Source organism: Lolium rigidum, chromosome 2 (genome assembly GCF_022539505.1).
Source record: "Lolium rigidum isolate FL_2022 chromosome 2, APGP_CSIRO_Lrig_0.1, whole genome shotgun sequence".
NCBI lineage: Eukaryota > Viridiplantae > Streptophyta > Magnoliopsida > Poales > Poaceae > Lolium > Lolium rigidum.
The window spans coordinates 38179598-38192832 of NC_061509.1; the positions used below are offsets into that span (position 1 = coordinate 38179598).

Here is a 13235-nt window from a genome sequence, read left to right on the forward strand (position 1 = left end):
TCCCAGAATATTCCCCATGTTCTTCCTCTCAAATCCCTAGAGCCCAAATCCAAATTTCTACAAATTACAACAAGAATCGTGATCATGTTCCCAATAAGAAAGCACGTGCTATTATTCCTAATATAACATTGCTTCTTAGCATATGTGGGCCAGGGTCCATTCTTAACTCTGAAATTTGACAGATAATGAAAAATATAAATGTGTGATTCCCGTCTTTTCACCATAAATGAGAAGAAAAGAACAGGAAAATACAACCATCCTCTTCGAAAATCTTCTCACCAGTTGAGAAAATCAAGAAAATGACTGAACTACAGTTAGAGTTATCATGGAACAAAGAAGACTGTTTTCCAGGTCTCGGAACTTGTTAGATCCATGTTAGAAGTCTTTGCAGCCTCTAGAATAATTCCAGTGAGGCCAACACCAAATATCAAATATCCCAAATGTATTTGAAACCCCCATGAATATGCCAGTAAATTTTGGAGCAACATCCATATGATTCACCGCAAACACTTGTCTTCTGAGAGCCAGAAGACCAAGCGATGCCCATGAACAAATCACAGTCGCTGAGGGCGTCCCAAATGAAGGAAGGGCCATAAGTGCAACGACGACAACAACAAACCCAATGGTGTTCAGGAGCTTCCTTGTCTTGGTAGCTGATAAAATGTTTTTTGGAATCAAGTCATCAGCAACCAGTCCACCAATATTGGAGAAAACAAACATGTTAAAATACGGAAATTTGTCTACCGCACATCCAATTTCCATAACCCTAAACAGGAGCCAGAATAACAAATATGTTCATGGGATTTCATTTTCAGAGACTGTATGCACTGTTTTCTTGTCTATTTAATGACAGCATAAATGAATTATAACTTTCATTAGGCATTAGGAACGACCAAACCACCATGTGGTAGACATAGCAGAAGGAAACAACCATCTAGTTAATAAGGCAAAAAAGAACACTAATGTGGAATACAAACTTACTAGGCATAGTGAAAACTCAGCCGTGCCATACGGCAGCTACAAATTTTCAAAGTTGGTTCCTGGTTCATGTAAATATGAAACTAACCGGCACTTCCCCTCTACAAGCCTTGGCGTAGTCTTGAGCAAGGTGCGGTGCAGATTCCTTGTGAGGGCAGATGAACTTGTCCATGAATACCTTCTCAGACACCTTAGAAACTGAATGGAAGCCCCAACCGTTGTCTAGCAATCCATTCTCCATAAGAAACTTGAAAACGTAATACCGCGGTCTCAGTCGGCTCTCTAGGTTGTAGCAGAGCATTACGGGGCGACGAGCAATGTACGCCGGTTCCACCCCAACCTCGGAGAAGAAGAAGTGGGACCTGCGCTGCAGCGATTCCTTTGACCTCTTGAGCACATTCGGAGCCTTGCAAACAGCCATGCGCAGCTCAGCGTCCGACCACCTGAGTGTCTTCTTCAAATACTCCACTTTGGCGGCAACGTTCTCCTCGCCAAGGAATGCTATAGCATCCAGAGCGTTCATGTATGTCCCAGACCCACGGGGTACACCAAGGCCTTGGGCACACGCCACGATAGCCCGGACTTGCTCCGGGTTGGCGGAGAGCACCCATGGCGTAGAGAGGCAGAGCTTGGAGATGTGGCAGTCGCGTAGCCCGCACTGCCGCCGCAGGAATGCGACGTTGGGCCTGACCACCTTGTCGAGGCTGCTTCCGAGGAGACCAGAGCTCTGCTTGAAAAAAGGGACAAGGTTGTGGGTGGAGCCGAAGAGCGAGATGTAGTAGGGTAGGTTGGAGACGAGGGATCTGCGACGGAAGTTGCCGGGGGCGAGCCAGACGAGGTGCGCGATGTCGGTATGCGAGAGGCCGAGGCCGGCGAGATCGATGACGGTAGGGGTCAGGGTTTTCTCCACGCCGGCGCAGAGGAACTTGGGGTCCTTGGCAACGACGGCGGCGACGTCGGCGTTGGAGAGGCCGAGGCCGGCGAGGAAGGCGAGGACGGCGTCGAGATTGGTGGGGGACTTGATGTGGGCGAGCTTCCCGGAGACCTGGAGTGCCTGTGCCCGGGTAAGGCCGCAGTTCTGGACGAGGTACTCGTCCACAGCGAAGCTAGGGTTTAGGGTAATTCGTGGGGCGGCAGTGGAGAGGAGGCGGTGGAGCTGGGAGACGGGAGATGTGGAGTAAGAAGAGAGGAGACGGGCGAGGGTGGAGCTTCGGAGGCGGAGCATGGCCCAGGCGACGGCGCCGGCGGCGAGGGAAAGAGGGGACGGACGGTGCCGGCTGTTGAACAAACGCACCAGAAAAGAGGCCCAGAGGCCCAAGTCTCTCTCTTGTGGTCTGCTGTTTCAAACATGCAGAAATAATGGCACATTATTTGGATCATCGCCTTCTTTTTTTTAGATAACACTAGCAGAAAACCCGTGCGTTGCTACGGTGTCACATTCGTGTGTCGATATCCCATGTGTTGCAACGGGGGAGAAAAGCTGCATTTATACCTTATTGCTGGCAGAGTGGCAGCATGATTGCAACATCGGTGACCCTCAACAGGCAGCGTGAAGCTGGTAAAGTGCGTGAGTATCACCACCATGACCGAAAACTCTTATTGTGCATAGCTACTTTTGCCACCAGCAGCCCCCTCAAAGATAATCTGTCGATTGCCATGGTCGCTCCTGTAGCGGCATAGTAGCAAACATCACCAATGAGACTACAAATCAATTTATCAATTTTTTAATTACATTGTATTAGTTTTTTCTATAATTAATGTAGGAAGATGATATGACAATTTAAGCATTTATATTGGAAAAACTAATCTCTACCTACAGAACACACTTAAAGACAAAGAAAAAAATACAAGAGTTTAGAAAAATGTGCCGTGCAAGCGAATTTCTTTTTTTTTTTTGACCGGGGCTACGGCGGGCTTACGCCAGCCTGAACAACTTTATAGAACGAAAAAAACTGGAGATCATTACAACTGTTTTAGAGTGGGGGGAGAAGCAGGAGGCATGGGGGAGGTTCAAGCGGGTCGAAGTGCAAGCGAAAATGACGTACAAAGAATCAAAGATACACACGGCTCTTGTATTATATGCATGGAGCTAAGATGATAGCACCTCACCTGCAGTGCTTACCTCGTTATTAACGATCGGCAGATTGGAGAATTGTAGCTTTGAGAAAAATCTCGGCCGGGGGGTTAGCAGATTGCGTGTGTCCTGCATGCAGCTCGCCTGCATTGCCACCAGCCGGCCTCCGCGCCGCGGCCTTACCTGAGCTATTTTTCTCGGGCTCGAGCGCGTCCGCACTGGCTTGGCCATAGCTAATTTGTTGGTTTTTCCGCTGGCGCGGCCGATCATGCATTCGATTTTGTTGGTCATGGTGAGCCGCCGCGAGCGTGGCCTCCTAAAGCAGTCCGAAGTCATATCACTTTGTCGCTATCCGCCTGGACGCCGCCGGCGCGCCGATCGTGCCTCGTGCGTTCTGGCCATGGCGATCGAGCCGGCCGTGGGCGTGGCCTACTTAAGCAATTTCAATCCCACCTCGTCCTTGTAGTAGTTATGGCACTGATTGTCGCTGGCCTTGGCGAGCCGCCGGCAGCGTAGCTACTCGAGCAGCCCGATGGTGCTGAAACCATGGATCAGATGCCGACGACCTCCAAGGTTCCTACTGAATCTTGATGGCCTTCAACAACGGCGTCCGGGACCTCCGTTGCAGACGGAAATCTGCATGTCGAGCTTCGTGGCGAGCGAATTCCGTCGAGATCGTGCGATCGATTTGGTGGGACTTTTTTTTTATATGGTTTATGTGGATCACGGGGAGGTGATCGATCGATTGCTTTTATAGATCATGTAGGCAATGCAAAGTCCGGGACGGTTACAACCCCTCCAGTTTTGATTAGCTCTTCGATTTTTGTTCGTGTGTGCCTAGGTCTCTCTCCCGTGGTTCGCCAGGTCTTTTTTTCTGGTCGCCGGATCGTTTGGTGGGTGGAAAAAATAGAAATTGGACGAAAGCGCACTTTAAGTTGGACCAAAACGCATTTGGACGGACCGAACCAAGGAAACGTTAGCTCCTTTATTATTAGGTATAGATTTGGATCATCGCCTTTACAATGGACTGTTATGTGCAATCTATTTGACAGGACTGTCCTAGTGTCCTAATCCTGTTTCATAAAAGGTGCAGGTAACCAGATTTGGGGCGCGCCGGACCAAAAAACGGTTCCAGCCGTGTCCCCCAAACCCTCGTCCAGCGCGCCTCGATACGGTGTCCGGCGCCCGAGCCCGTCCCCGCCCCACAGGGGACGCTCCGGGCACGCCGGACACAACGAAAAGCGAGGCGAACCGACGGGGCGGGAGGGGGGGGGGGCGACGCGTCAACGGCTCAGTGAAAAGTCGTCTCCCACTCCCGCCAAATACCGCCCCTCCCGCCACATCGCGCCTATCCCGCCGCGCATTTCTGGCCTCCCAACACATATCCCGCCACCGATTCGTTTCTCCTATCCCGCCGATTTGTTTCTCCCTCCCGCCGTCCACCCACCGCCGACAGCCCCCAAAAAGATGGCCAAGAAAGCGGCCAAGAAGCCGCCGGGCAATGCGACGAAAGGGGCGAAAGCGCCGTTCGCGAAGCCGCGGAAGGCGCCGGCTCCGAAGAAGAAGCCGGAAGGATGGACCGAAGATCAATGGCAGCAAAGATTGTCTGCGCCGGAGGATGGCGACGGCGGAGCGGAAAGGACGGAGCGGAAAGGACGGAGGGCGGCGGAGCAGGAGAAGAAGGCTCTGGTGGCGCGCCAGCACCAGCACATAATGGCCGGGTGTCTCGCCGCCACCAACGCGAGCCCATGGAGTACGTCCGTGCCGGTGTACGTTTCGGGAGTGATCTCTCCGTCGTCATCCGCCTTCTACAACGACGGCCCCTCCGGCACTCCCGGGTGTGTGACGCCTAACTTGTCGCCCCACTACCAGGATGCGCTGCCGCATGGCGGCTTCAACCCCAACAACCTCTACTCCCCGGCGTACGAGCAGCGCGAGCCAGGACCCGGTCCGGACGGCGACCCTTTCACTGGCCGCAGGGGGCCGCTCGAATTCGACGGCACCGATGCTGAGGAGGAGGATGGGGGTGAGGACGAGGAGGACGACCAAGAGGAGGGGGTGGAGGACGACGACGAGGACGAAGAGGGCGGCGAGGAAGAGGACGAGGAGGGTGCCGGTGACGATGACGATGATCTCGTGGAGGTAGACGCGGACGGCGTGAGGACGAAGAAGAAAAAGAAGAAGATGGCGTCGGGCACACGAGGCCCCAAGTGGACGGTTTTGGAGGATCTTTGTCTGTGCGAGTCGTGGGCGACGGTGAGCCATGACTCCATCATCGGCGCCAACGAAAAATACGGGAAGTATTGGGCGATGATCAAGGCCGAGTTCGATGAGCGCAAGCTCATCAAGAGCGACTACAACAAAATGACAGTGAAGAGGAGCCAAAAGGCAATGTCGACGCGATGGGCCATCATCCAGGCGTCGGTGAACTCCTTCCATGGATGCCATCACGACTTAGTGACCAGAGCCGACAGCGGCGCCGACGTCTCCCAACTGGTACGACTCTTTCTTCCATAATCTGTAGCGCCTAGATTGTGTTCGATGAAATGATTCCGCTTCCTTTGGTTAGTTTGATAGGGCCATGGAGGTATACCGGAGGAACTCGGATGGGCATAAGTCGTTCACGCTGATGCATTGCTATAGCAAGCTCAAAGTGAACGAGAAATGGCGGTTGACGCGCCTGTCGCTGTCCAAGGGGAAAGACGCCGTTGATCTGGACGCGCCTCTGGCAACGTCGGTAGGACGTCCCACTGGCAACAAGGCTGCCAAGACCGCCTTGGCCGACACCGCGTCGTGTGAGAAGACGCAGGCGTCGATCACGAAATGCCTCGCCGACGTCTCCTCGACCTTTCTCTCTCGCAACAAAAAGGCCGACGAAAGGTGGGCGGAGCTGCTCAAGAGGCAAGAGGAGAAGTTGGAGCTCAAGAAACGCAGGGACGACATGTCCCTGTTGAAAGGTGGGCGGAGCTGCTCAAGAGGCAAGAGGAGAAGTTGGAGCTCAAGAAACGCAGGGACGACATGTCCCTGTTGAAAGCGTCGACAGAGGGAATGTCTCCCCGACGCGGGCGGCGCACAACTTCTTCAAAGGCCAGATCCTCGACGACATTGAAGCCAAAATGACGGCGGCCGACGCGGCGGCCCAGGCAGCGGCAGCGGCAGCAACCGCGGAGCAAAAGCCGGCTGACGCGTCTTCTACTGCTACACCTACGTCGGCGACAAAGCAGACGGAGAATGCACAGCACCGGGCAGATCGCGACGAGGTCATCGTGATCGACGGGCCTGCGTCGACTCAGGATACGTCGCCGTCGCCCAACCCCTTTTTCTAATTACCATGCACCACCGGTCTGTAATATGATCGTGCGCCCAATACTTTGATCGCCACTACTCTGATCGCGACGATTCGGTAAGAACGATCTCTTTTGAATGCAACAATTTGAATTTCTAATTGGGGGCGGCGTTTGGGGGACGCGGCTGGGGAGCGACGTCCACCAAACGCGGCACGAACAAAACACGTCCCCCAAACGCCCAATCCGGCGCGGTTTGGGGGACGCTTTGGGGCACGCGACTGGAGATGCTCTAAACTTTAAAGATGATTCTACCTCTGTTCCAAAATGTGGTACAGTATGCTTTGGATAGCTAAATTTAGCTTTCCAGAACATACTACATTTCGGAACGGAAGTAGTGCTTCTCCGTGATCCCTCCAGCAATGAGATACAGCTTAGCTGCCAAACTATACATCATCCACAAGCATAAATATTGCATACAAACTCACGACTTTTCCCCTATATATGCCATGTAGAATACGGCCAAGGGGCTCAAGTTTCTTCATGTGGAGATGTAAAAAGTGTCGAGTTGTTTACAGGTATGGCACCTACTCATGACAGGTTCATACCTTGCAGAAGCATGTACAAAATACATTTCCAGGGATGCTAATGCAGATTGCTGATCCAGTCCTACTACCTCCAGTGAAGAAGCTAATGCGACTAGCTTGTAGGATGGAAGCAATACGATGGAACATGGCAGCAATGCCATATTCTCTGGCATGCAGGTTGAGCTATCATGCAGCAAGCATGCTCCAACGTACGGAGAGAATGTGCATGAGATGCAGCTGCTTCGATTCGATTCACAGGATAAGGGGATAGCCATGTTAACATAAGAATAAATGAGGAAGTACTTATAACTGCACATAACACAAAGCCTTTTTCTGAAACAAGTTATCCAGCTCAAACATCCAGGCCAACTCCCTGAAGTGGTGTCACCCTTAATTGGCTATGTAGTGGTTATATTTTACATTAGGCGTGGTTTAATTTCTGGCTGGGAATGTTTGCTTAGGAACTTAGGTTATAAAATACTAAGGCATAGTACAACAACCACACAGCGTGTCACAAGGATATGCACTTTTTGTACTATTGTCAGGCTCTGGCTATATACCTTTTTAAATCACGAGTACTCGGTGCAGTACATGATAGACTCTTAATAATCCAATCCTATTTGGAGAGGTTTTCATTTCTTTCTGTCCCAAAATCACAAATAAAGAGATGCAGACATTCATGTGTAGCATGATAGCTCAATTGCATGATTTTTCTATTGAATAAATGGACCACTATATAAAGCTCTCGAGCTTTATATTTATAGTAGACTACAATAAACGAAGACACCGGAATTTGCAGAGAACAAGCAGCAAGCTATAGTTTTGTTGTCAAGCTCACAAATAGCTTGAGTTGTGAAGCACGTTCATGTCCAAATGAAAACGGGATCTCTCAAGCCTAAAAACCAGGGAAGCAACATAATGTGGACAAAAACTGTAAATGCAGATACACAGAGGTTTTAAATCTGTTGTCAGAACAAAATAACTCTAGTTTGCCGATAATTCATATTGTACTTGCCATAAATATAAATAGAAAGGTGGAATATGATTTTTGTAGTCCATTGTCAACTACAAAATATATTGAGAACATGCACAACTGACTCAATAAAATTGCATACATTAAAATGACAAGACGTACCTCGCCGAGTGCATAGCTCTTGCCAGCATTTGGGGCTTTTTTTTTCAAACAAATAGCAAAAGCATAAGCTGCTGCCGAGTAATGGACAGTACTAGCTTTGTTCTCCAAAGCATTTAGTAAGTCATTCCGCAACAATGCTCCTAGAGGCATTGAGTAAAAGTGAAGACTGATAGTGCCTAATTCTGTTTGCGAAAAGAAAAACATAGCATGTAAATGTAACACCTGAGATCAATCTAGGCAGATTGGATACCACATTAAACAGAGGGTTTACATTCTAATCATTTGCCGATCTTAAATCATGATATAACAAACAAATTAACAACATAGCTTCGTTCAGACATGCTACCTTGCTGGGCATTACAAAAACATGTAACACCATGACTCTTGCAAACCAGAGGAAGCTTAATATTTAACCAGCCATAGTATTTGGAGGAGATAGTTGACCTATACACAAATTGTACTATTGCATTTTCAGTTATTGAGATCAGTTGTGCCTAAAAATTAAAGCATGAGCCACTACGCCATTCAGAAATACAGGACAAAAATAAAGGAAAACAGATACACACTAGTAAATCATGAATTACTCAGTCTTTCACAATAGTTAATATCTAAACAAGTCTACTGCAGGAAGAATGGAGATGTTCAGCTTAGAAGAACTAAAGCAATCAACCAATAATCTAGATCAAAACTTCGTCCACAGCCGTGATCAGCACAGTGGGCATCAACATATCCAAAACTGTTTCCACGAAAAAGTAAATCCAAAATTTTCATCCAAAGGGAGATTTCGAGACATCATATCATCTTCATGGCCAAAATGAAAACCTTCTTTCATGGAAAGAGGAGATGAACAACTAAACCTTCTTTCATCCAAAGGGATTGCATTAAATAATACAGTGGCCATTGAGAACATAAAGATATATTAGTTTCCAGATATACTGATCATTGACACTTCAAAGCATTTTGCAGAATGCCCTCATCTCACTCTCTTAGAACCAATGTGTGTGTCAATATGACATGAGGATGGACACGTTCTAGTAGTGTGAGGTTTTCTTCTCTACCAAATGATGTACTCCCTCCGATCCATGATAAGTTCATGGTTTTAGTTCAAAATTGAACAAATTTGAACTAAAACCCCAACACTTATTATGGATCGGAGGGACTAATGAACATACCAGAACTCCCAAAGTAGATAATCTGTTTTATCTGGGATTGGCAACACCAAACCAACACGTAAACGGCATAGTATAGCATATAACAAACCCCCAGGTAGGCAATGAACACCGAGACACAGGAGTTATCAGCTAACTCCACACAGTGAATTTTTTGCTGTGTCATACAGAGTTACCAGCATATGCACTCTTTGTTCATGGAAATCTGAATCTACAAGCAGCTCCATAGTCTTCAGCGAGGTGTGGTGCAGCTTCCTTGTGAGGGCATATGAACTTCTCCAAAAATACCTTCTCGCTGTAGGCAACTGTACTTTTAAACGGAAGGCATAAATGCCCAGCTTTAAATTAATAAAGCCATACGGCCAAAGGTACAAGGATGCTGATAACAGCTTACAACACCACGCACAACACAAGCAAACACAGATATGCAACAAGCCCTGCTTGCACCGTCGAGGACCTTCACGCTCGGAGTCGAGGAAGAAGCACACAGCAGCAAAGACCAGCCAATCGACCTTGATCACACCTCCAGAGGATCAGCACCAAGGGAACTCCGGCAGCGCACAAATCTCCTCCCTTGCTGCAGAGGGCCCCTGCCCTCTCGCCCTGGATCGAAGGGCGTCGCACCGACAGACAAGGGTCTGTTCACCCTTGAACAAGGAGAATTGTTGTCCAAGAGACAGTCACAGGGGCTCGATCATGCAGGCCTTCTCGCAGCGACAAGCACGCATATGCAGCAACAGCTTCGACAGGAACATCCGAGAGGAAAAGGGAAAACTTGGGGGAAGCCAACGAACACGGAGGTGCAGGGGAGTCGAGCAAGGGCGGGGGCGCCCCAGCCCAGCAACCCAACCAGCTGCAGCAGCAGCCCACAGATCCCTCCAAACAGGCAACACTCACCAGCTACCACCGGCCCCAGACGGCGCCTCCAGGGAGGGTGCGACGCCTTGGCGCCGCCGCCGTCCAATCCGACGATTTTGGGCTTTCGCCCAGGACGGAGGTAGGGGGTGGGGAGGAAGGGCCTCAGCGGTGCCTCCAGGAAGGTGAACGGCGCCTACGACGTCGCCACCGCTGTGGTCCAAGACCAGGGATTTCTCCCGGCCCCGGTGCACCCCACCTGCTCCCCAGCCAGCATCTGCGTCGGCGCCGAAGCCGCCGGCAGCCAAGAACCGCGGGGAGGAGAAAGCCTAAGAGGGAGGAGAAGATCTGACCTTCGAGATCTGACCTGAGCAGACAGGGCCGCCCACGTCCAGCTCGCACCCGCCAATGCCCCGCCGTCCGCACGGCCAGAGCACCGGTTAGCAGCACCCGCGAGCGTCACCGGCCGCGCGGTCAACATCGCCACACCACACGAGGCCGCCGCCCCGCAGCCCGACAGAGCCCTCGCCGGGGAACTACCAGAGGAGGCCACCCTGACCTAAGGCTGAGCCAGAGGCCAGCCAACGGAGCAGGAGATCCCATCGAGCAGCCACCACGGCCGCGGCGAACCCGGCGCGGCGGTCCTCCATCTATACGCCACGCGGGGAGCCGAGAGCTCAGATCCCCGCCGCCCCCTTCCTCGGCGTCGCTAGCTTGGCCGGCGGCGTCTCTGGGGGCGACGAGGAGGGTGGGGGCGGAGGATCTAGGGTTTCGCCTCCTCGGTCGCCTGGAGGAGGCGACGCGAGGGGAGCGAAACGGGTGTCCTCCTTTTCGGTAGGATCCGGCAACTGTACTATAGTAGTCCCGGTCATGATCTAGCAATCCATTTGCTTTCAGAAACTTTACTACATAGTACCGGGGTCTGAGCCGGCCCTCCAAGCTATAAGAGAGCAATGTTGGACGATGAGCGATGTAGGCCGGTTCCAACCCCACCTCAGAGAAGAGGAATTCTGACCCACTCAGCAGAATGTCCTTAGATCTCAGCAGCAGGTTCGGATGCTTAGAAACAGCGATGCCCACCTCGGCATTCGACCACCTGAGCGTGTTCTTCAAGTAATCCACTTTGGAGGTGATCTTCTCCTTGTCGAGGAACGCGACAGCACGCAGCGTGAGCCTGAACATCCCCGAGCCACGAGGCACACCGAGACTTTTGGCGCGTGCCACCATCTCATGGAGGCGCTCCGGGTTGGCGCTGAGCAGCCATGGAGAAGCGAGGCCCAGCTTGGCAATATCACAAGTACCTATCCCGCACTCCCGCAGAAGCGCGACATTGGGCTTGACCAGCTTGTCGAGGCTGCATTGGAGAAGATTGGAGTTGAACCTGAGCAGCAGGGGGATTTTCTTGTAGGAGCCGAAGAGGGACAGGAAGTAGAGTAGGTTGGAGACGGATGTTTTGAAGCGAAAGAAGCGGGGGGCGAGCATGACGAAGCGCGCGATCTCGGTATGTGAGAGGCCGAGCTTGATGAGCTCGACGACAGTAGGGGCCAAGGTTATATCCACGCCGGTGCAGAGGATCTTGGGGTCCTTGGCGACAACGGCGGCGACGTCGGCGCTGGAGAGGCCGAAGCCTGCGAGGTAGGCGAGGACGGCGTTGGGCTTGGAGGGGGATTTGAGGTGGGAGAGCTTGGCAGCAGCCTTGAGGGCCTGTGGCCGGGTGAGGCCGCAGGTGCCGACGAGGTACTCCTCGACGGCAAAGCTAGGGTTCGGGGGAACGGCGGCCGCGGCCGTGGAGAGGAGGTGGTGCAGCGGGAATATGGGAGAGGCGGCAGAGGACAAGAGGAGGCGGGTGAGGATGGAGCTGCGGATGCGGAGCATGGCTGCGCGACGGCGAGGCGGCGCCGCCGGCAACGGGAAGATTCCCCTCTTTTTTCTGTTTGGAGGAAGACTCCCCTCTTTGTTTACTGGTTCGATGAAGTCAAGGGGTCTACTCTGTCTGATTGCAAGTGAGTGGGCTGTCCTCGCCAATGTGTGCACATGTGATTTTTTCTTGTAAACTGCTGGGAGTCTTCCGGGGATTGAAGTGTCAGATCTGCTTTTATTGAATGTAGCAAAAAAATATCTCCCGGCAACAAAAAAAAAACCCGCTTTTGCTACATTGTAGCAAAAAACAGTTCGTCCATGAAATAAAAGAAAAAGTCTGAACTCGCCAGAATCTCGCCGGAGACCTCGTCGGAGACCCCGTAGCAAACAGATTACGCAGATGTAGCAAAACTGCAAATAAATTGTAGTAAATTTTTTTATTCATATATTGCAAATCTTCTAAGACATGACCTCACCTGCAGCCGGCAACAGCACCGTCGGTGCCGACAACAATGATGACGGGAAGTTGCTATATATGTGTGTATTAGAGATCCCGGGTACTAAGGGCTTTGAAGCACACATCCTCTCAATCTGGAATGTCTTGATGTCAAGGGAGAAACAGCCTGCATCAAGTGGTTCAACCGTTCCGTACTTATATAAGAGTACGGACCTCCTCATTGAACCTACGAAGAAGTATGGAGAATCGAGTGACATTGTCTTCACCATAACCTCCTCACAATCACATTGTCTGGGTACATAATCTTAATTAACCAAATCATTGTGCAGAACTATTCTGGCATCCGCACTATTCTGACCACGGCCACGATCTGTGAACTGTGGCTTTTTCCTCTTAGACCTTTTAGTTGTTGAACAGTGAAGTGGAGCTTAAACTGTTGTGAAGTGATGTCCATTTCATTGCCAGTCCGTGCATAAAATTCTTCACGAACCAAAGTCACATAGTCAATGTATAAAAGAATGTAAAAGTTTGGTTCTTTCCCTCAAGAAAAAAGCTTCTGAAGCTCTCCTTTGACATGGAAAAAGAGAATGTTTCCATGGAAAAAAGAGCATTTCAATCTGTTGATTTATAAGGAAAGAAACAAAGTGCAAAACAGAGATCAACAACAAATCCTAACTAAAGCAGAAAAGAGGAGCACAATGTTGGGGAGCCAAACTGTCCCTCAACACAGCCTGCAGTAAAATCCTTCTATAAAGTGAAAAAAATAGAGAGCACAGCAAAAACCCTAAACTGCAACAGATGGCCATGGAATTTTGGCACAATATGGACTATAATCG

The 13235-nt window shown here is 50.7% G+C and overlaps 1 protein-coding gene across 1 annotated transcript; it reads right to left on the reverse strand.

Moving 5' to 3' along the window:
* Positions 1-1045: 1045 nt before the first annotated feature.
* LOC124689533 lies at positions 1046-11957 on the reverse strand. Its single transcript, XM_047223050.1, has 3 exons — positions 10931-11957; positions 9447-9532; positions 1046-1087 (listed from the first exon to the last, which is right to left on the reverse strand). Exons 1-3 carry the CDS (start codon positions 11955-11957, stop codon positions 1046-1048), a joined length of 1155 nt encoding a protein of 384 aa, XP_047079006.1.
* Positions 11958-13235: the final 1278 nt, after the last annotated feature.

Bases quoted from the DNA above. Each gene is read 5' to 3' on its own strand.
- LOC124689533 (XM_047223050.1), bottom strand. From the start codon at position 11,957: ATGCTCCGCATCCGCAGCTCCATCCTCACCCGCCTCCTCTTGTCCTCT. The intron at 9,533-10,930 runs TTGCCGGATCCT...TTAAAAGTACAG, and splicing joins CCGGGACTACTATAGTACAG to TTGCCTACAGCGAGAAGGTA. The intron at 1,088-9,446 runs GCTTGTAGATTC...GACTACGCCAAG, and splicing joins TCGCTGAAGACTATGGAGCT to GCTTGTAGAGGGGAAGTGCC.